This window comes from Saccopteryx bilineata, chromosome 4 (genome assembly GCF_036850765.1).
Source record: "Saccopteryx bilineata isolate mSacBil1 chromosome 4, mSacBil1_pri_phased_curated, whole genome shotgun sequence".
NCBI classification, from domain to species: domain Eukaryota; kingdom Metazoa; phylum Chordata; class Mammalia; order Chiroptera; family Emballonuridae; genus Saccopteryx; species Saccopteryx bilineata.
In genome coordinates, this window is record NC_089493.1 from 79084032 (window position 1) to 79107784 (window position 23753).

The 23753-nt window shown below is 37.3% G+C and overlaps 1 protein-coding gene across 2 annotated transcripts in view; it reads left to right on the forward strand.

Moving 5' to 3' along the window:
- The window catches only part of TMEM87A (transmembrane protein 87A), a 59598-nt gene that overhangs the window by 32671 nt on the left and 3174 nt on the right, over positions 1–23753 (forward strand). Inside the window, exons 12-18 of one of the 2 annotated variants that reach the window (XM_066276955.1) lie at positions 318–389; positions 2750–2858; positions 3761–3819; positions 4820–4923; positions 21558–21631; positions 22335–22396; positions 23247–23299. In XM_066276955.1, the coding sequence (XP_066133052.1) occupies positions 318–389; positions 2750–2858; positions 3761–3819; positions 4820–4923; positions 21558–21631; positions 22335–22396; positions 23247–23299 (533 nt within the window). Of the gene's footprint in view, positions 1–317; positions 390–978; positions 1048–2749; positions 2859–3760; positions 3820–4819; positions 4924–21557; positions 21632–22334; positions 22397–23246; positions 23300–23753 lie in introns of both variants that reach the window. The other variant, XM_066276956.1, reaches the window with a different exon arrangement.

The window sequence follows — 23753 nt, forward strand, 5'->3', positions numbered from 1 at the left end:
AGTGATAAAGAAATTATGTTAGAACTGGATTAATGTGAAGAAGTGGGCTTCCCTAAGTCATTGTCGTTATTTTCTTATTTATTTTAAAATCACTTTGCAATAACCTGTTAGATTCAAGGTAGAAGATGCTATAAATTTTACTTTTCCTTCAATTAAACTGGGCTTAATAAGTTTTGCAATAAATTGCCTCTTAAATAAAATACTTTTTGATGCAAATTAGGTCTTCCAATCTCACTGTCCTCTGTATTTAATTTCCTTAGACTTTTAGCAACGTTAACCCTCTTTCAATTATGGTTTTTTTTCTTCTGCTACTGTAGTATTTTGCTAATCCCTTGGCTTTGATAGTAAACCTGGCCCTGTCAGCAATTGATGCCTGTATTATTTTATGGATATCCTTTCAATAATACCCTGATGATTGGATAATTAGGGTTTTATAAATTGTATCTCTTATAAATATGGACTTGTGAAAACAAGCAGCATAGTTTGGGGGATAGATACTTGTCTTATCTTATTTTCAAGAGAGCTGTTTTTTGTAAAATTACATTGCAATTCAGGTAATCAATAGTTCTTAGTATGTTAATGATATAGTAATTTTAAATATGAGAAGGATATTTTTAGACTTGTAGCCAAAATAAAAATGATAGAAAATGATAGGATAGGATGGAGACTTATACTACTGTAACTTTTTTAGTGCGGTCACTTCTTAAAATGGTTTTAGCATGCTAGGAACTCTATGGTAGTTAGTAGCATGTTTTCTTGTATTGAGATTGTAATTGACAGTTTGCATGAAATGCTTACAGCTTTATATTCTGTGTGATAATTTGTCAGAGGGGCACGGTGTAGGTGCCAAGTGTTACTCCTTTTTAAATTTTCTTTTGGTTCAAATGCCAAATCATTTCAGATGATTATATAAATGCAGAATCATGTGCTGGTTTCTTCTCTGTGTATCTCTCGACATCACTTGTTCTTTGTCTGCAGGCCCAGACTGATCTTGCTTCCTTGGCCTTTATCCCCTTGGCTTTCCTAGACACTGCCCTGTGCTGGTGGATATCCTTCTCATTGGCTTGTTTGATGGTGGTCCGTTTTCTCCCCTTGGATATGGGTTTCCATTGATCTTTCTGCAAAACGTTTTTACCAGATTTTTAGTCTGGGAATTAGGGTACTTTCAGTCTATCAACCTGAGGGCTCAGGTAAGCAGGATTTTTTTTAATTTTTTAAAAAAATTTTAAATATTGCATCAGAAGCTGGTGAACTGTGGATTAAGCAAAAAGATAAAAGCTCTGGTTTTTGCCTTTTTTTAATGAGCATTTTTACCTTAATTGTGGACTTATTTGTGTACTGTACTCAGTGGTAGAATCACTGACTACTCTGCTCCTGCTCTTTCTTTCAGCCTCTATGAATTAGTAAGTGCTTTGAAAATGATGAAAAGATTTTAATTTAAAAATGTGGTTTCAGGAACTTTATAAGACTGTCTTAAAATTTTATGTAAGTTTAGCAGATTTTAACCCTTACAGGGTGTTTTGTATCCCCATTCAAAAGCTGACTTGGAATTGTCTGAAGATTTCACTCTGAAATAAATATTGATTCATTTACAGTCAGAGTTAACCAGTAGATAACAAGTTTCTATTTGAGTAATCTTTTTCTCCTGCTTCTTAAAATTAAACATTTGTTTATTAAGGACTTGACCTCTGAAGTGAAGGATTTAAGTTTTTAGATTTTCTTCTTTTGGGTTTTTTAAAAGTTTGTTTTCATTTTTGTGTATTTGGTCCTATATGTAATTGTGTAATATTATTATCTTAATGGACTGTGACTTATAAAAAAAATTGAATGTAAAACAAATTGTAATTTTGTGAATTTGAATGGATTGCCATATATAAAAAAATGTTAGAAATTGACATGTCTTGAGCCCAAATACTCAAAGTTTTTCTAGGTCAATGTCTTTTAAGTGTGCTTTGTAAACCTCTATGAGTATTGGAAAGAGTGGAGAGAGGAGTAGGGAGAGAGACTAGACCATACATTAGGGTACCTGATGATGAGGGAGCAGCCGAGTCTCCGTCGCAGGGCAGACCAAGTTCCAGCTCACTTATTTTAATACCTGCCAGTTCTGAAAGTTGGACATGAGAGCAGGTGTCACTTCCCCTCCTGTCTTTCTGTGGCAACTTCTACTTGGGAATAATACTCTGAAAATGGAGAGTTGTTGCTTAGAGCCTTACTGCCTGGGATTTTCAGCCAATTGTAATTGTATGATTTTTTTATTTCAAAATTGATTAAGCAGCTGATGGCTTGCTTGTTCCTTAACGTGGCACGAGGGCACTGTGAAGCTCAGAGACGCTGTAGGCATGAGTGTATCATGATCCTAGACTGGGTTAGCTGGAACATGAAGAACATAGCTACCTACCTTAGGAAGAGAGAAGATGTTGCTGATTCCTGTTTCCTTGTCTGTTACTCATTTTCATTTCATTTTCTTCCATTTGTGTTTATTTCTCTAGAAAGCTTCTTCCTTTTTTATATTTTTCAATTTTTTTTTGCATTCTTATTTTATCCTACTTCTATCTTCTCTTCAGTTTCTCATTAAAAATGAAGACTTTCTTAGTAATCATGGTGAGGGTTGGGATGTTTATGAGATTGAGAATAAGAGTTCTGAGATCCATAGCTCTTATCAGTATGTCCCCAGATCCTTTAAAACTTGAGGATTAATTTACTAGCTTATTGTTTTATCTGAATGTTGATTTCCTTGACCTGCAAACACATATTTATTAGCCTGACTCAAACAATGAAGCTATTAAAACTTCGGAGGAACATTGTAAAGCTCTCTCTGTACCGACATTTCACCAACACGCTTATCTTGGCTGTGGCAGGTAAGTCGGGGACTTTCTTCCTGCTGTTTAAGGGCACCCTTTGAAGACAGATTCTTAACCTGACAGGCCGTAGGTGGGCTCTCTAATGTTACCTAGAAAGTTTTGTGCAATTTCACTTGGGGGAAGGTATCTTTAGCTTTTATAACATTCTCAAAGGGTTCTATAGTTCAAAAAAGATTGAGGACCACTCATTTTAAGTATAATAGCTGAAAATCAATTATATATCATTTCAATTCTTAGTATACCTCTCTCCTGTCTCCATTCTTTTTCTCGAGGCAGGTTAGCTTGGTTCCATATAGCATCTGGATTCCTTTTAGAACACATTACTGTTAGCTTATTTAATTTTATTAAACACCTATAGGGTTCATTACTATTATATTTTTTACATATGTCATAAGCATGCATAAAGTACAGACATTTGGTAGGCCATAGCCAAAGTAGGCTAATTTGCCTGCTTTTTGCCCCTTGAACTGGGAGTAAGAGGTCTGACCTGGGATTGGAACCTACATCTCTGTTTGTCTTGCAGTCATTTTATTAACTTTTTTTTCCATCTGACCAGCCAAAGAAAAGTTAGCATTACTACACTAAAGGTGAAGGAGGGAAAATGTTATATTGTTGATAATGATGGAAAACCCAGATTTTCAATACCTCCTTTTCCAGTTATAATGATTACTGAAATAGCCAGATGGTAAACAAAATTATTGTTTAAGTTCAGAAAGGGTTGACAAGGGTGTGGGCCTTACTTGTAGTAGTTATCAAATTTGTATTGAATAAATTTGTTAAAATAACTTGATAAAAATAATTGTGATATTTTGGGTGTTAGGGATGTGTGGGATTCCACTTAACCAAATTGGGGATCTAAACCAATATTCGTATCTGACTAATTTTTCATTTCCTGTTAGCATCTATTGTGTTTATCATCTGGACAACCATGAAGTTCAGGATAGTGACCTGTCAGTCGGTGAGTTATAAACACATGCATTTATGAATAATAGACTGTTTTATACATGGACAGTGATGTTGATGACAGTGGTAAGATTTGTACCTTATAAGAAATTGGGGCTAGGACTCCAGGACTCCACTCTGAGGGTTAGAATGCTTCCCTCCTCGACCAAGTACTGTGGTTCTTGGTATGGTAGGGTTTTTTTTGTTTGTTTTTGGAGTGGGGGATCTGATTATATATTCCAATAGTGGGAAAGAATTTTATAAGTGATAACCACAGTCTGTCTTAACCTAATCTTGTCTTAACTAAAAATTCTCAAGAAATCCAGAGTCCTAAACATTAAGTATGTGTGAATAATGCCCATCTGAGTACAAGTTATGTTCCTAAGATCTGAACACAGAGATTGTGGCAATTAGCATTCCTTTGGAGGTACTTAAGGCTCCATTTTGGTAAAAAGAAATCAATCCTTTGAGTAGTACAAACGTTCATGTATGTTCTTGTGCCTCCTGACCATCCAGAGTACGATGGATTTATTTTAAAAATGTGTAAAACAACATTAAAAAGCAAATGTTTGTTCTTCTTGTTTCCATAAATTGGTTATCAAACAAACATGATTTTAATAAAACTTTAACTAAAACTAATTTCAATTTTTTTGGAAAAAAACTTACTCCCGGGGTCAGCGAGCATGAAAAAACTCACTATCAAAGGGTTAAAATGAAAATTATAAGAAATAAAAATCTAATATTACTATCTTATACCTTGTAAATAAACTCTTCCCCAAAGGTTTTCAGAACTATAATGAAGCACTCACAAGTGCTCTGTTCAGTTGGAGCCTTTTTTTTAACAACAGTAAAACTATGTTTCTTCACTTTGTATCCCCAACACTTAGCACAGCGCCTAGCACATGGCAGGCTCCTAGTAAATATAAGTTGAATAAGTGATTCTTGCTCTTTGCCGTAGGGCTTGTGAACAGAGGGATGAGATAATGAAATAAATGTACTTTTCCCCCTTTTGGTAGGATTGGCGGGAGCTGTGGGTGGACGATGCCATCTGGCGATTGCTGTTCTCCATGATCCTCTTTGTCATCATGGTTCTCTGGCGACCATCTGCAAACAATCAGAGGTTCTTGGACTCTTCTTATTATGCTGCTAACCAATGAGTGACTGTGTTATCAAATAAGGGTGGTTCTGTTGATGTTGGTTTTGGGCCATGTTGTAATGTGGAAGCAACACTCACTGGGTCTGAAATCAGGAGAGTTAGGTTTCTGTCTCAGCTCTCCTGTTAATTTGCCATGTGATTTTTGGCATGCTATCTCTGTTCACCGATGTGGGCCTTAGTTTCCCCTCTATATAATGAGGGGGAATTGAACCAGTTTAATCAAGTTCCTTTTAGTTCTAACATTTGATAATATAAAGGTTTGTATGGGAAAATAAGGGAGGTAAATAGATTTGACACTTATAATGAGAGTTGCACCTTTCTAGTGTCCAGGAGGGAAGAACAATTTCTATTGGTCCCTCATCTGTCACGGGGGCTAGGTTCCAGAACCTCCTGTGATAGGCGCACGTCCCTGAAGTAGTGACCTTATGTTTATTTTATAATTTATGTATATTTTAAGGCTTTATAAACCCTCTCCATACTCTTATAAACCTTTCCCACACTGTTATTAACCTTTCCCACACTTATTTTGCTTATTTTACTGCAAAAAATAATTAAAATAATAAATATATAAAAATACCTATATACCGTAAAATCCCACAATATAGTTTAAGGTCCACGATACAAAATTAGATACATACAATTTAAAATTTTACAATACAGTGAGACCGTGAAAAGTAAACCGTGACATGGCAAGGGACAACTGTAGTCAGTAGCCCAGTCTACTTTGTAACAATAGAAAGGGTAAATGAAACTTATGTGAATGACTTTGGAATTGAAAATATGTGTGTGCCCTGACCAGGCAGTGACACGGTGGATAGGACTCAGGTTCAAAACCCTAAGGTTGGCCCTGGCCGGTTGGCTCAGTGGTAGAGCGTCGGCCTGGCGTGCGGAAGTCCCGGGTACGATTCCCGGCCAGGGCACACAGGAGAAGTGCCCATCTGCTTCTCCACCCCTCCCCCTCTCCTTCCTCTCTGTCTCTCTCTTCCCCTCCCGCAGCTGAGGCTCCATTGGAGCAAAAGATGGCCCGGGCGCTGGGTATGGCCCCTTGGCGTCTACCCCAGGCGCTAGAGTGGCTCTGGTCGCGACAGAGCGACGCCCCGGATGGGCAGAGTATCCCCCCCTGATGGGCGTGCCGGGTGGATCCCGGTCGGGCGCATGTGGGAGTCTGACTGCCTCCGTTTCTAGCTTCGGAAAAATGAAAAAAAACCAAAACAAAACCCTAAGGTTGCCAACTTAAGTGTAGGTTTGCTGGCTTGAGCCCAGAGGTCACTGGCTTGAGCAGGAGGTCACTGGCTCATCTGGAGCCCCCTAGTCAAGGCACAAATGAAAAAGCAATCAATGAACAACTAAGGTGCCACAACTATGAGTTGATGCTTCTCATCTCCCTTCCTGTTTGTCTGTCCCTGTCTGTCCCCTGCCCCACCTCTCTTGCTTTAAAACAAAAATTTATGTGTGAATTTGCTTTGTCAAAACTATAGGCAAATCTCAATTATTTAGGAATTGCCTGTATTTTGTGACTATGCCTTTGTTTCCTCTTTTTTCTCCCTTTTGTGTATTTAGACAATTAAGAGCATATATTCAACCACACTACCAAAGAAGTAAAAGGATAAGATGATAAAACTAACCAGCTCATTTTGTAACTGGACATAACAATAAAAGATTGAGAAAGAAAATATATGACATTCTTGTATCCCTTGAGAATAGCATTGTCTTTTTACACTATACACATAATATTTGTGTTGCTTGGAAAAAAAGAAAGAATGATGTAAAAGAAAACAAAGGAGAACTTAACTCATGCTAATCAGAAAGAACCTAGAGTCTAGACCAGGCGTCCCCAAACTACGGCCGGCCCCCTGAGGTCATTTATCTGGCTCCACCGCCACACTTCCTGAAGGGGCACCTCTTCCATTGGTGGTCAGTGAGAGGAGCACTGTATGTGGCGGCCCTCCAACAGTCTGAGGGACAGTGAACTGGCCCCCTGTGTAAAAAGTTTGAGGACCCTTGGTCTAGACATTCTGATGACCATCCTTTACATTGATCTATTGATCTGCTCACTCGCTAGCTATAGCTGTGTATGTGGAAGCCAAAAGTAGGTTTACAGTTGTGAGTACGCAGAACACAGAGTTCATTCTTGTATTATTTGTATTATAACTTAAACCTACTTTTGCCCACTCCTGTATAAAACTTTTCTTTTTCATCAGTCTTTCAAAAATGTTTTGCTTTACCTCTCCTCTTCCTTTCTCTCTCGTCTCTTTTAAAATATTGTGCCTACTCTGTATCTCCAGTGTTATCGGCCTCATGTGATGTGTCCTTCCACATTTTACTTCCTGTTCAAATATGGAATCTTCCTTTACTCAATATAATAATACATTGGAATAATATAATAATATATTCCAATAATATACTGGAAATGCCTTTTTTATTTTATTTTATTTTATTTTTTTAGCAAGAGAGAATCAGAGAGAGGGACAGATAGGAAGGGAGAGAAATGAGAAGCATCAATTCTTCATTGTAGCACCTTAGTTGTTTATTGATTGTTTTCTTATATGTGCCTTGATTGGGGGACTGCAGCTAAGCGAGTGACCCCTTGCTCAAGCCAGCCACCTTGGGCTCATGACAGCAACCATGGGGTCATGTCTATGATATCATGCTCATACCAGCAACCCCGTGCCCAAGCTGGTGAGCCCATGCTCAAGACAGATGAGCCAGCGCTCAAGCCAGTGACCTCGGGGTTTTGAACCTGGGTCCTCTGTGTCCCAGGCCTATGCTCTATCCCAGTGTTTCCCAACCTTTTTTGTGCCATGCCCCACCTTAACCTTTCTAAAATTTTTATGTCCCCCCCATGTAACATACATAATTTTTAACATTAAAAATTGATTTGTTCACTTAATAAACATAAATGATAGGTTCTAGGAAGAAATCACTATGAAATTTTTAACAAAACACAGTAAGTAAAATTTCAAAACATATAATGAAAAACAGAAATTTAAATTCCAAATAATTTTAATACAGATTTTTCTATATTAATTTATTATTTAATTTAGTGTGATCCTTGCACTTGATGCTTGCTGCACAGAGATTTTATATTAGGTTCCAATTTGGTTAGCTTTAGTCTCAAGTCTCCACGTTGTGTTATATCCAGCCGATTTCTTTTTTTTACCAGTAAATCATTTACAGCACTAAATCCACATTCAGCTAAAAATGAAGATGGAAGCGGTAGCAATAGTTTTCTTGCACATTTGGTTGAATTTGGGTATTTGATTTCTGTTTCGTCACAAAGCCATGCTATCGCTCCTTTGATATTAAATAAAGCTTTAACTGACTCATCATTTTGCAATTCTGGGAGTTCTTTTTTTTTTATTATTATAATTTTATTTTTTTAATGGGGCGACATCAATAAATCAGGATACATATATTCAAAGATCAACAAGTCCAGGTTATCTTGTCTTTCAATTATGTTGCATACTCATCACCCAAAGTCAGATTGTCCTCTGTCACCTTCTATCTAGTTTTCTTTGTGCCCCTCCCCCTCCCCCTTTCCCCTCCTCCCCCCATAACCACCACACTCTTATCAATGTCTCTTAGTTTCACTTTTATGTCCCACCTACGTATGGAATAATGCAGTTCCTGGTTTTTTCTGATTTACTTATTTCACTTCGTATAATGTTATCAAGATCCCACCATTTTGCTGTAAATGATCCGATGTCATCATTTCTTATGGCTGAGTAGTATTCCATAATGTATATGTGCCACATCTTCTTTATCCAGTCATCTATTGACAGGCTTTTTGGTTGTTTCCATGTCCTGGCCACTGTGAACAATGCTGCAATGAACATGGGGCTGCATGTGTCTTTACATATCAATGTTTCTGAGTTTTTGGGGTATATACCCAGTAGAGGGATTGCTGGGTCATAAGGTAGTTCTATTTTCAGTTTTTTGAGGAACCACCATACTTTCCTCCATAATGGTTGTATTACTTTACATTCCCACCAACAGTGTATGAGGGTTCCTTTTTCTCCACAGCCTCTCCAACATTTGCTATTACCTGTCTTGTTAATAATAGCTAATCTAACAGGTGTGAGGTGGTATCTCATCGCAGTTTTGATTTGCATTTCTCTAGTAACTAAAGAAGATGAGCATCTTTTCATATATCTGTTGGCCATTTGTACTTCCTCCTGGGAGAAGTGTCTGTTCATGTCCTCTTCCCATTTTTTTATTGGATTGTTTGTTTGTTGTTGAGTTTTATGAGTTCTTTGTATATTTTGGATATTAAGCCCTTATCTAAGCTGTTGTTTGAAAATATCATTTCCCATTTAGTTGGCTTTCTGTTTATTTTGTTATCAGTTTCTCTTGCTGAGCAAAAACTTCTTAGTCTGATGTAGTCCCGTTCATTAATTTTTGCCTTCACTTCTCTTGCCATTGGAGTCAAATTCATAAAATGCTCTTTAAAACCCAGGCTCATGAGTTTAGTACCTATGTCTTCTTCTATGTACTTTATTGTTTCAGGTCTTATGTTTAGATCTTTGATCCATTTTGAGTTAATTTTAGTACAGGGGGACAAACTGTAGTCCAGTTTCATCCTTTTGCATGTGGCTTTCCAGTTTTCCCAGCACCATTTATTGAAGAGGCTTTCTTTTCTCCATTGTGTGTTGTTGGCCCCTTTATCAAAAATTATTTGACTATATATGGTTTTATTTCTAGACTTTCTATTCTGTTCCATTGGTCTGAGTGTCTACTTTTCTGCCAATACCATGCTGTTTTGATTGTCGTGGCCTTATAATATAGTTTGAAGTCAGGTATTGTAATGCCCCCAGCTTCATTCTTTTTCTTTAGGATTGCTTTGGCTATTCGGGGTTTCTTATAGTTCCATATAAATCTGATGATTTTTTGCTCTATTTCTTAAAAAAATTCATTGGAATTTTGATGGGAATTGCATTAAATTTGTATATTGCTTTGGGTAGTATAGCCATCTTGATTATATTTATTCTTCCTAACCAAGAACAAGGAATATTCTTCCATCTCTTTATATCTTCCATTATATCTTTCTCGATTTCTCTTAACAATGGTTTATAGTTTTCATTATATAAGTCCTTTACATTCTTTGTTATGTTTATTCCTAAGTATTTTATTTTTTTTGTTGCAATTGTGAAGGGGATTATTCTTTTGAGTTCGTTCTCAGTTGTTTCATTGTTGGCATATAGAAAGGCTATTGACTTCTGTATGTTAATTTTGTATTCTGTGACCTTACTGTATTGGCTTATTGTTTCTAGTAGTCTTTTTGTGGATTCTTTGGGGTTTTCGATGTATAGGATCATATCATCTGCAAAAAGTGATACCTTTACTTCTTCTTTTCTGATATGGATGCCTTTTATTTCTTTGTCTTGTCTGATTGCTCTGGCTAGAACCTCTAGTACCACATTAAATAAGAGTGGAGAGAGTGGACAACCCTGTCTTGTTCCTGATTTAAGGGGGAAAGCCTTCAGTTTTGTGCCATTTAATATGATGTTAGCTGATGGTTTATCATATATGGCCTTTATCATGTTGAGATATTTTCCTTCTATACCCATTTTGTTGAGAGTCTTAAACATAAAATTGTGTTGTATTTTATCAAAAGCCTTTTCTGCGTCTATTGATAAGATCATGTGGTTTTTGTTCTTTGTTGTGTTGATATGGTGTATTACGTTAACTGTTTTACGTATGTTGAACCATCCTTGAGATTCTGGGATGAATCCCACTTGATCATGATGTATTATTTTTTTAATATGTTGTTGTATTCGATTTGCTAGTATTTTGTTTAGTATTTTGGCATCTGTATTCATTAGAGATATTGGTCTGTAGTTTTCTTTTTTTGTGCCATCCTTGCCTGGTTTTGGTATGAGGGTTATGTTGGCCTCATAAAATGTGTTTGGAAGTATTGCTTCTTCTTCAATTTTTTGGAAGACTTTCAATAGAATAGGAACCAAGTCTTCTTTGAATGTTTGATAAAATTCGCTGGTATAGCCGTCAGGGCCTGGACTTTTATTTTTGGGGAGGTTAATGGTTTTTTCTATTTCTTCTCTACTAATAGGTCTGTTTAGGCTTTCTGCTTCTTCTTGACTCAGACTAGGAAGGTTGTATTGTTCTAGGAATTTATCCATTTCTTCTAGATTGTTGAATTTAGTGGCATAAAGTTTTTCATAGTATTCTACAATAATTCTTTGTATATCTACGGTGTCCATGGTGATTTCTCCTCTTTCATTTTGGATTTTGTTTATATGAGTTCTTTCTCTTTTTTCCTTGGTAAGTCTTGCCAAGGGTTTGTCAATTTTGTTGATCTTTTCAAAGAACCAGCTCTTTGTTCTATTAATTTTTTTCTATAGTTTTACTGTTCTCTATTTCATTTATTTCTGCTCTGATTTTTATTATCTCCTTTCTTCGGCTGGTTTTGGGTTGTCTTTGTTCTTCTTTTTCTAGTTCCTTCAGGTGTGAAGTTAAGTGGTTCACTTGGGCTCTCTCTTGTTTGTTCATATATGCCTGAAGTGATATGAACTTCTCTCTTATCACTGCTTTTGCTGCATCCCATAGATTCTGATATGTTGTATTGTCATTTTCATTAATCTGTGTATATCTTTTGATCTCTGCACTTATTCTTCTTTGACCCATTCATTTTTTAAAAGTATGTTGTTTAGTTTCCACATTTTTGTGGGATTTTTTTCCTCCTTTTTGCAGTTGAATTCTAGTTTCAAGGCTTTATGATCAGAAAATATGCTTGGTACAACTTCAATTTTTCTGAATTTGCTGATGTTGTTTTTGTGGCCCAACATATGGTCAATTCTTGAGAATGATCCATGTACACTGGAGAAAAATGTATACTCAGTCACTTTGGGATGAAATGTCCTGTAGATGTCTATCATATCCAGGTGCTCTAGTGTTTTGTTTAAGGCCACTATGTCTTTGTTGATTCTCTGTTTGGATGACCGATCGAGAGCCGTCAGCAGTGTATTGAGGTCTCCAAGTATGATTGTATTTTTGTCAGTTTTTGTTTTAAGGTCAATAAGTAGCTGTCTTATATATTTTGGTGCTCCTTGGTTTGGTGCATATATATTAAGAATTATTATGTCTTCTCGATTCAGTGTCCCCTTAGCCATTATGAAGTGGCCATTTTTGTCTCTGAGTACTTTTGTTGTCTTGTAGTCAGCATTATCAGATATGAGTATTGCTACGCCTGCTTTTTTTTGGATATTATTCGCTTGGAGTATTGTTTTCCAGCCTTTCACTTTGAATTTGTTTTTATCCTTGTTACTTAGATGAGTTTCCTGTAGGCAGCATACAGTTGGATTTTCTTTTTTAATCCATTCTGCTACTCTGTGTCTTTTTATTGGTGAGTTTAATCCGTTTACATTTAGTGTAATTATTGACACTTGTGAGTTCCCTATTGCCATTTTATAGATTGCTTTCTGTTAGTTTTGTGTCTTGTTTGATCCTTCTCATTCGTTTTTCTATCTTTTGTTTTTATTTGGTTGTATTCCATACATCTTTCCTCTGTTGCTATCTTTTTTATCTCATGTGCTTCTGTGGTGGTTTTTTCAATGGTGGTTACCTTTGAGTAATGAAAAGGGTTCCTACCCTGTTCATTGTAGCGCACTATTTTGTGAGTATTTTTGCACTCCATCGTCCTTTGCTACTGTTAATCTCCATCCTCTCCCCCCTTTCTTTTTGTTGTTGCCACATTTTAAATTTGGTTTTATTGTGTTCTTCTTGGAGCTTTTACTTGTGGTTTTATTTTTTTGTTGTTGTTCTTTGTATCTGATTGGAGAACCCCCTTTAGTAATTCCTGGAGTGGAGGTTTTCTTTTTTTTTATTTATTTTTATTTTTATTTTTTTACAGAGACAGAGAAAGTCAGAGAGAGAGAGAGATAGATAGGGACAGACAGGAATGGAGAGAGATGAGAAGCATCAGTCATCAGTTTTTCGTTGCGACACCTTAGTTGTAAATTGCTTTCTCATATGTGCCTTGGCCGCGGGCCTTCAGGAGACCGAGTAACCCCTTGCTCGAGCTAGCGACCTTGGGTCCAAGCTGGTGAGCTTTTGCTCAAACCAGATGAGCCCGCGCTCAAGCTGGTGACCTCGGGGTCTCGAACCTGGGTCCTCCGCATCCTAGTCTGATGCTCTATCCACTGCGCCACCGCCTGGTTAGGCTGGGGGTTTTTGATGATAAATTCCCTCATCTTTTCTGTATCTGTGAATGTTTTTATTTCTCCTTCATATTTGAAGGATAGCTTTGATGGGTATAGTATTTGTGGCTGAAAGTTCCTCTCTTTCAGGACTTTAAATATTGGGGTCCACTCTCTTCTAGCTTGTAGAGTTTCTGCTGAGAAATCTGATGATAATCTAATGGGCCTTCCTTTATATGTTGTATTCTTCTTTTCCCTGACTGCCTTGAGAATTTTTTCTTTGCCATTGGTTTGTGCCAATTTCATTATGATGTGCCTTGGAGTAGGTTCGTGGGGTTAAGAAAACTCTGAGTTCTGTTTGCTTCATGAATTTGAGGCTTTAGTTCTTTCCACAGGCTTGGGAAGTTCTAATCTATTACTTGTTTGAGTATGTTCTCCATTCCATTTTCTCTCTCTTCTCCCTCTGATATACCTATTATTCTTATGTTATTCTTTCTGATGGAGTCAGATAATTCTTGTAGGGCTATCTCATTTTTTTTAAATTTTTGAGTCTCTTTCTTCTTCTCTCTGTTGTGCCTCAAGTTGCTTGTCTTCTATTTCACTAATCCTCTCTTCCATCTGACCTGTTCTATTAGCTAAGCTTGTTACCTCGTTTTTCAGCTCGTGAATTGAGTTTTTCATCTCTGTTTGATTTGTTTTTATAGTTTCAATTTCCTTGGCCATATATTCTTTGTGTTCATTGAGTTGTTTTCTGAGCTCCCTAAATTGCCTTTCTGTGTTTTCTTGTATATCTCTGAGTATTTTTAGGATTTCTATCTTGAATTCTCTGTCATTTAGCTCCAAGGTTTCCAATATATTAAATTTTTTCTCCATAGATTTTTCCTCATCTGTCTGTGTTACCTCTCTTTCTTTTGTATCCATGATATTTGATTTTCTCTTCCTTAATGACATCTGAGGGTGGTTTTGTTGATAGTATTAAGGAGATTTAATAAGGAATAAAAAGTTAAAAAAAAATTGAAAAAAGTTGTTTTTTAAAATTAATAATGAAATAAAGAAAAATAAAATAAAATTAAAATTAAAAAAAGGAAATTATTCCCCCCCTCCTTTTTTCCTCTCCTCTCCTCTCCCCTCTTTCTTGAGAAAATCTTGTGGTGAACTGTGAATTATATTGTATTTAATAGAATAAACAATGCCTGTAATGGAGGGCCTGAATTGGGGAAAAGTAATAAAAGGGCAAGAAAAAAAAAAAATAAAATAAAATAAAAAATACAAAAAGGGGGGTTATGGACCCACAAAAAGCAAATAATGAAAAAATTTGGATCAGGAATAAAATGATTTGCGTTTAGGTGTTGGTTGACTAAGAGTTATGATGAGAGGAATAAGAGGGAAACAGGAAAATGGGGGGACAAATTAGAAAATTACTATTGTATTTAGTGGAACAAGAGCTTGATAAAATGGACAGCCAGGGATGGGAGCACTGCTAGTGAGTTAAAAAGGTGAAGTAAAACCCCCCCAAAATGCCACAAACATAAGTTTGAGTCCCAGATAAGTTAATTTGTTCGTTATTGAGGTTTGAATGAGAGGAGACGTAAAGGAGAAAGGAAGAAACTAATAGAGAGAAAAAAAAGAGGGAACCACTAAAAAAATAAAAAAGAGGAGAGAGAGAGAGAGAGAGTAAAGGGTTTTGTAGTGCAACCCTCATAGAGAGAAAGGAAGAGGAAAGAAAAGGTAATGGGAGATGTAACCCTTATGGGTAGTGTAGTTCAAGGAGAGGAGAGAGTAAGACCGGTAGAGCGTTAAACGACCAAATTGGAGGAGGAAAAAAAAAATCAAGGATGAAGATAAGAGAAACAAACGAACAAATATAATATAATGGGATAGGTTATAAAGTCTGCGGATTATTCTTGAATTTGAGAGGTTATCTTCTTGCTTTTTCTTTTCTCTCCCTCTTCCTGGTCGGTGACTCTGTACCCGGGTTCTGCCCCTTTGGCACGCTCAGGTAGAGGTTTGCAGTTGATAAGTCTCTATGGTGATGTCATGTATTGTGCTTCAATCTCGTTGGCAGTCGAGGCTCATTAGCATTTATAGGCTCTGACAGTGAGAGAGTCTGTGTTCCTGGAGCCTCTCTCTTAGTCTTTCCTTCCTCAATTAGTAGCCTGATAATCCAGCTATGGGGTTGCTGCTGCCTCTGCCTGGATAGTAAGAGGCTCAAAGAGCTGGCAACTCCCCACTCTATTCCCACTCAGCGCAGGGCTCTGGGTAAGGCTCAGTCAGTCAGAGCTGCTAGCATAATTAGGTGGGGCTTCCGCCCACTCAAAGACCTCTGGCTCTGCCACTCTGTCCGGTAACACAGGCAGGCACCCACTCCCGGGGCACTTGGAGGAAACTCTCGCTCACTATCTGCACGCGCAGACCAGGATGTCAGACCAGAAGTCTCGCCCTCTGAGTGAAACCCCCCGCCCGCACTGAAAAGTTGCAGCGTTGGAATTGGCTCTCGCTCTGTCCCTGTGTGCGGCTTTTTCAAGGCGCTGGGGCGGCCTGAGATTCCGCTTTCGGCCCACTCAAAGGCCCCTGACTCTGCCCTTCTGTGGGATAACACAGGCAGGCACTGCTGAGGCACTCGGAGGATTCTCTCACTCACTATCTGCATGCGCAGACCAGGATATCAGACCAGCGGCCTCACCCTCTGAGTGAAACCCCCGCCCTTACGGAAAAGTTCCAGCGTTGGAATTAGTTTTCGCTCCCTCCCCGTGTGCAGCTCTCCCAGGGCACTGGGGCGGCCCGGAGGCTTTCGGCCCACACAAAGGCCTCTGACTCTACTTCTCTATGGGGTAACACGGGCACACCCTCCCGGGGCTTTGGAAGGAATCTCTCGCCCACTATCTGCGCGCGCCGACCAGGAGATCGGGTAAAATGGCTGCCCCGCTTGTCTTTCTTTTTCTGGGTTTGGCACGAGTGTTAGCTGTATTGCCCAGGTTGTCACAGGAGCAGTTTTTCCTCGGCTTGGATCTCCGTGCCACAGCCTGGTTCAGCCATTTGTGCCGCAGCCTGGATCTATTCACCCCCTTTGCCTGCCTTAGTTTCTATATTCTCAGTTTCCAGTGAAAGCCACCCTGTTTAGGTTAGTGAGGAAGGCGGAGCATTTCTTACTCCCTATTTCCTTCGGGGTTTGGTTATATATTTAGCCAATTTTTCGCTCGATCATACCTTTGGGTGTATTGCGAAACATCTGGAGGCTCCAAGGATAGGTTTTTCTGTTTCTGGTTGAAGATCTTGTTGAGTTTTGGGGGAGATTTATCGGTATTGCTTCCTACCCCGCCATTACTCTTGAGTTCTTCTTGATACTGCATATTTGATATATCAGACAAATCCACTAACATTGGCTGCATCATCCATGTTGGGAAATCCATTTGTTTTAAATCAGAAAATCTTTCTTTTAAATCAGCCGATAGAATATTCAAATGATTGACAATAACAAGTAAAGCGGTATCAGTTACTTCACATTTTTGGAGCCAATGAAACTGTTTAAAGTTTTTGTTGTTACTATGTTTCTGACATAACTCAATATTGGTAATGAAACCAAATATCTTTGCTTTTGCATCGACAAGAGTTTTATTTGTTCCTTGAAGTTGCTTATTTAATATATTTAGTTTTTCAAAGATATCGGCTAAATAACTCACAAATGCTTTACCATCTATTGTTAACAGATACTTCATTTCAGGTTTGTCGCTTAAAAAATCACTAAGAGTATCAAACAGTTCCATAAATCTTTTCAAACAGTTTCCTTTAGATAGCCATCTTACTTCAGTGTGAAGTAAAAGTCTCACATGGTCTTCATTTTGTTCTTCACAAAATAGCTTGAAAAGATGCTCACATTTGGCACTAGCTTTAATAGCATTAACACACTTTATTACTGTATGTAATGCTTCATTCGGAACAGGCGAGATGTTTTTAGCTACCAAGTTTTCCCTATGAATAACACAATGCACAAGAATCATTTCTGGATTCGCATCTTTCATCAATTTTAAGCAGCCATTTTTCTTGCCCATCATATTGGGAGCACCATCTGCAGCACAAGATGTTATATTTTTCATTGGTATATCATTGACATCTAAGTAGTTTTTTAGCTTATTATATATATCTTTGGAGGTAGTGGTGCTTTCTAATCTTTTACAGAACATTTCTTCAGCAAAATGTCCTTTATCAATATATCTTATGTAAGTTATCAATACTGCCTCGCTGTCTCTCAAAGTTGATTCATCCATTTGCAAGAATTTTCTTGTTTTCAGCTTTTCAATAAGTTGTTTTTCAATATCCTCACTCATTTCGTCTATTCTTCTGCTAACAGTATTGTCACTGAGTGGCATAGCTTTTACATCTTTGTCATCTTTTTCAAGAACCGTTTTAAGAAATGCTGATATTGACGGTTTTATTAAATTCTCTCCTATAGTGTGATTTTCTCCAGTTTTAGCGATGAATAAAGAAATTTGATAACTAGCCTCAAGAACACGATTATTAGTTGAAGTATGAGCAGTAAATAGAGACTTTAATGTTCTTTTTTCAAAAATTAATATGAGCACTATGTTTCGTCTTCAAATGCACCTCAAGACGACCTCGTTTCATTGATTCGTTGGTCAAGCATTGCTGGCATAAAAGACAAAAAGGAATCCGTTCATCGTGAACAGCGGGTATGAACCCAAATTTTAAATATTCCTCCGAATATTGATGAGTTTTTTTTCTTGCTTGCACCACTCATTTTTCTATGGGCTATAAGAAATAAAAATAAGATCAATTAAAAACTAATATTAAAATATGTGTTAAAATATATTCAATGTGACATAGAGTAAACGTATACTAAAAATTCATATTTATTTAAATGTATATAACACATTTACTACACTACCACTGCAAATCAAAAGGTATCTATATTTTTTCCATTTGAGAAAATTTTCTGGAAAGTTATGCTTCTAAAATTAAAATTGTCGTGCATGCACTATTATAGTCCCAATAATATTTATAAAATATTAGTGCTTTCTAGCCCCGATGCAAGAAGTACTTCATAAAGAGTTTAATATTGATAAAAATAAAATCAAATACCAATTATATCTATACAATATATATGTATACTTATTAAATCAACAAGCTTTTACAACAGTTTTGACTGACACTTATTTCAAATTAACACCAACTGAATGATGTGAAACACTACAGAAGTTGCGATGGGCCAATTAGGTGAGAATAACTGCGTTGTTTAGCGAGTTTTTAAAACATCCAGGGTTCCCCGTGGCAGACGGCACGCTCCGCGGTGAACCCAGGACGAAGTTTACTTGACGACACCAATCACCCAGTTGATATTTTGGTCTCGTCAAATGAAATTATACTTAATAATTATTTACCACAATTATTTAAGAATTGCAATTTTTGTTAAATTTGGTACCGATATCTAGCATTGCATTTAAATGGCCCGGGGCGAAAGTTAAAGTCCTGTCGAGTCCATTTTCAAATTGCTCCCCTTAGTGGGGCGTGGGCCCCACGTTGGGAAACACTGCTCTATCCACTGCACCACTGATATAGCTAATTAACTTATTTCCATACTGATGGGCATTTGGACAACTTCATATTGGGGTGGTTCAGGGTCCCAAGATCACCCGTGTGTTTAGAAGGACCTCTGGAATTCAGTGTATAATTGTACTTAGAGCAAAGGTTTTTTACAATAAAATGATGTAATCAGGAAGGGGAAAAGACACAGGTTGAGTCTAAAAAAATTTCTATTTCTTCATCTTCTCTAAGGAGGTACATCAAGCATGCTCTCTTTTCCTTAGCAACAAAATGCAGTAGCAGTGTTTCTACTCAGGGAAGCCTATTAAGAGACTCAGCACTCAGATTTTTATTGGGTACTTGATGCATAAGCACCCTCTACTTAATTTATACCAAAATTCCAGATTTCCAGAAGGCAAGCAAAGTTTATTATAGGTTGTATTGGACAGATAATCTAGGTACAGTGATCCACCCTATCAGTAAGGGAGCAGGTCAAAGTACCAGGTTGCCAGACACCAGCCAAGGGGGAATCCTTGTAAGTAGGCCCCTCTAAAGTTCTGCTATGTTACTCATGCATAGTGGGCAGTAAAAATAGACATAAGCTACAGTCGTGTGTTAAATACCCTTGTACATCAATTCTTAGACACTTTTTAGTGCTTCCTTGCTCTATTTTTCCCCCATTGCATTTATATCTATAACTATTAACTGTAACCAGGGTTTATTGATTATCTTTGAACCTTTTTATGATGTTCTTGGTTATAGAAAAACTTGAAAATATAGAGTCAAATTAATTTGTCATTTTTTTCCTTCATAGATTGTGTTTTGTGTCTTAAGACATCCTTTCCTAGCTTGAGGTGAAGTTATTTTATAATTTTTTAAAAATTTCACAATTGAGATTTTAAAGAGTTGATTGTAGGTTTTCATTTTCTTCAGTTGCTCTGATCCTGCATCAGTAGCACACTTAAATGTCTTAGTTCTCTGATAATTCCTGGTCTCCAGATGGCCTAAACCACCCTCTCCCTATTTTTTTTTTAATATCCTTTGCAATTGTTTAATTTTAGGAAAATCCTATCAAATTTTTTTGGAGTTTAATAGAACTAATGAATTAATTAGGGAATTCTTTTTGATAATTCCATCTTTGAAGATGTATCTATTTTTTTAAAGTTCTTTCAATGTCAGTTACGTTTTATGATTATATTTAAAAAATTTTTTGTAATTTTGTGACTCTTAGGATGCATACTTTAAAAATAATAAATGTAGCTTTTCCAAATACATAGGGATGCTGTTAGTTTTTGTATATTTATCATATCCATCAACACTCCTATAATTACCTTGTTAGCTCTGATAATTTTTCAGTTTTCTTAGTAGTTGTTTATTTGCTACAGTAATGACAATGTTATTTCTTTCCAAATAATCTTACTGCCTCATTTCTGGTTTTTTGTTGGCTAGGCTGTTGAACTGAGACAAGTGAGTGTGGGCCTTCTTGTTGGTGTACAAGGGTATAGTTAATTTTTTAAAAGATTTTATTTATTGATTTTAGAGAGAGGATAGAGAGAGAGAAGGTGGGGAGAATAGAAGTATCAACTGGTAGTAGTTGTTTCTTGTTTGTGCCTTCACTAGGCATGCCCAGGGTTTCAAACCAATGACCTCAGCATTCCAGATCAACACTTGATCCACTGTGCCATCACAGGTCAGGCAAGAGAGTGGACCTTCTTAGTCTTACTTTACAATAAATGCTTCTTGCTTGACCAGGTGGTAGCACAGTGGATAGAGCATCGACCTGGGACAATAAGGACCCAGGTTCAAAACCCCGAGGTTGCTGGCTTGAGCATTGGCTCTTCTACCTTGAGCACAGGGTCGCTAACTTGAACATGGGATCATAGACATGACTCCATGGTCACTGGCTTAATCCCAAAGGTTGCTGGCTTGAGCAAGGGGTCGCTGGCTCAGCTGTAGCCCCCCTAGTCAAGGCATATATGAGAAGCAATCAATGACCAACTAAAAGTACCACAACTTACAAGCTGATGCTTCTCATCTTTCTGTCTGTCTGTCTGCCTCTGTCTCTCTGTTTCTTTCTCTTGAGTGTGTGCTTGTGCACACAATAAGTAAAAAATGCTCTCAAAGTTCATCATTAACTTTGCTACTGACTGAAATTTTGTTACTTATCTTTTAACATGTTGCAAATGTTCCCTATTATTCCTAGCTTAGAGAAATTTTTAATCCAGAAGGTAGATTTAAAAACAACATAAAGTGAAAATAATAGGCAATAGTAAGTATAAAGCAAGTTAGAAGCTAAAGCATTCTAGACATGACCTGTCTACTGAGTCTCTTGGAAGTTGTGAAGAAGAGATATCTGAGATATACCGGGGGGTTAGTCCTTCATCTTCCCAGTTTCCCACTTGGAAGCAGATTTTAAATTACTTGAAACACACAAGATCAGGGCTTCCATCTCAGCTACCAAATTGAAGGCTGAGTATTTAAATTATATGAGAATTCACTTACCTCTGTGTGATACATGCACTTGTAAATGAACATTTATTGAATGCTTACCGTGTGTCAGGTATTTCTCTAAGCACTTTTTGAAATGACTTAGTGTACTTTTCACAGAACACCTGTGAGTAATGTTTTGTTATCCCATTTACAGATGGGAAAACTGGGGAACAGAGAATATATCACTTGTCTAAAATCACAGGTAGGATGTGGCTGAACCTGCACTTATAAATACAGTGCTGTCCTGCTTCCCCATTGCTAATACAGGCTTTCTGAAGGGGGAAAATGATTTTATTATTTAGGATGGTAAACTGATTTTATGAATGACTATAATTGGGAGCTTCAGTTTTTTCTGTAAAATCCATATAGTGGATCTGTTTTTGTCGTTTTCCTTACATTCCACCTTTGTTTCCTCAGGTTTGCCTTTTCACCGTTATCTGAGGAAGAAGAAGAGGATGAACAAAAGGAACCTATGCTGAAAGAAAGCTTTGGTAGTGATAAAATTTACTTTTTGTTTGCCCTATAAATGTTCTTTTCTGGTTTTTAGAAATAAACTCAGTACAGTTGACCCTGAACAACACGGGGGTTAGGGGTGTTGACCCCATGCTGTCAAAAATCTGTGTATAACTCTTGACTCCTCAGAAACTTTATGCCCTACATTGACAGGAAGGAAGTCTTACTGACAGTATAAACAGTCATTTAACACATATTTTGAATGTTATATGTGTCTTAAAATAGAGTAAGCTAGAGTAAAGGTAGTTATTAAAATCATAAGGAAAAAATACATTTAATGTGTTTATTGAAAAAAGCCACATAGAAAGGGACACACACAGTTAAAATGCATGTTGTTCAAGGGTCAGCCATGTAACATTTTGAGTATCAAAATCAAGATACTTTTATAGAATTACACTGTTTATTACTTTATAGCTGTGTATAGGGAGAAACAGAAATAAGGGCATGAATCTTAAGATGAACCTATGGTAAGTTCTGGAAATAATTGAACATTAAATGTCCAATTTGTTTACTGGAGATGAGCTGAAAATTTGGCTTTGAACTTCCCATCATAAATGTAAAGATGGAGAAACATCTGTTGTATAATTCAACAGCAAAGCTTAAAATAAAGCTCTGAATCCATTTTTGTCAAGCATTAGTATACTGACATAGTTAACCAATCTTCTTTTTATCCTTCTATAGAAGGAATGAAAATGAGAAGTACTAAACAAGAATCAAATGGAAATAGTAAAGCAAACAAAGCAGTAAGTCTGACTTCTTTCCTGTTTGCCCTGTCCTCCAGCCCGTAGAGGAGCTCAGTGGTTCTGTACGGTCCTTAGTGAGTTTCTTTTCCTATGCTGTAAACCCGCTTCAGAATTTTTTTAAATGCATACTACGTTTACATTTTTATAAACAGAGACAGCAAGTGAGTCTATCTAGAACTGAAGTAATCTTTAACTAGATGGTTTGCTACCATGTCCTGAAAACGTACCAGAAGTCTGATGGTTTTGTTTAATAGTTTTCATCAATGAAGTCTTAGCCTGATTAATAACCTAAAGTCTTTTTTGTAGTAAAAACTAGATTTTTAGTCAGCATTTTTTGGTTTCCTTTAATTAGAACTGTGCATTTACTCTACATTAAGGACTTTATCTCAGTTTTAAGGAGCAAAACTTTCATGAAGTGAATGCTAGGTTTAGACCCTTAAGTAGAAAGCATTTAAGGTTGTAGGACATCATTGTATATTTTGGTTATGTAGGTAGTTGTTTGTTTTATGGATTGGTTTGAGAGCAAGAGAGTGAGAGAAGCATTCATTTGTTGTTCCACTTAGTTGTGCATTCATTTGTCACTTTCCATGTGCCTTGACCAGGGATTGAACCCACAACCTTGGTGTTTGGGACCATGCTTTCATTGACTGAGCTAACCCTCCTGGGCCTCTTTTGTGTAGTTTTTTAAAGTTACTTTACTGTACTGTTAGCAGTCCCATTTGTTATATGAACGTGCTACTTCAGAGTTACAAAATTAAATGTAAAGATTTTAAGTTCTCTTTATATTCTTACTCGAGATGTATTATTTTATATATTTTATCAACAACTGGTATTTGTATGTTCCCTGCAGGAAGATGATTTGAAGTGGGTAGAAGAAAATGTTCCTTCTTCTGTGACAGATGTGTAAGTGTTTTTGTTGTGTTGTTTTTTTTTAGTGAGAGGTGGGGAGGCAGAGATATACAGACTCCTGCATGTGCCCCAATGGGGTCCACCTAGCAAGCTCCCTACTGGGGGATGCTCTGCCCATCTGGGACCATTGCTCCATTGCTCAATAACTGAACTATTTTAGCGCCTAAGGTGAGGCCATGGAGCCATCCTCAGTGCCTGGGGCTAGAATCAATTGAGCCTGGGCTGCAGGAGGGGGAGAGATAGAAAGAGAAGGGTAGGAAGAGGTGGAGAAGCATATGGTCGCTTCTTCTGTGTGCCTTGACTGGGAATCGAACCTGGGACTTACACTGGGCTGACTCTCTACCGCTGAGCCAACTGGCCAGGGCCCAGATGTGTAAGTTTTTAAATTATTACTATCAGAATTCTATTTCATAGTTAGTATTACTTTTAATATATACTAAGTGAGGGG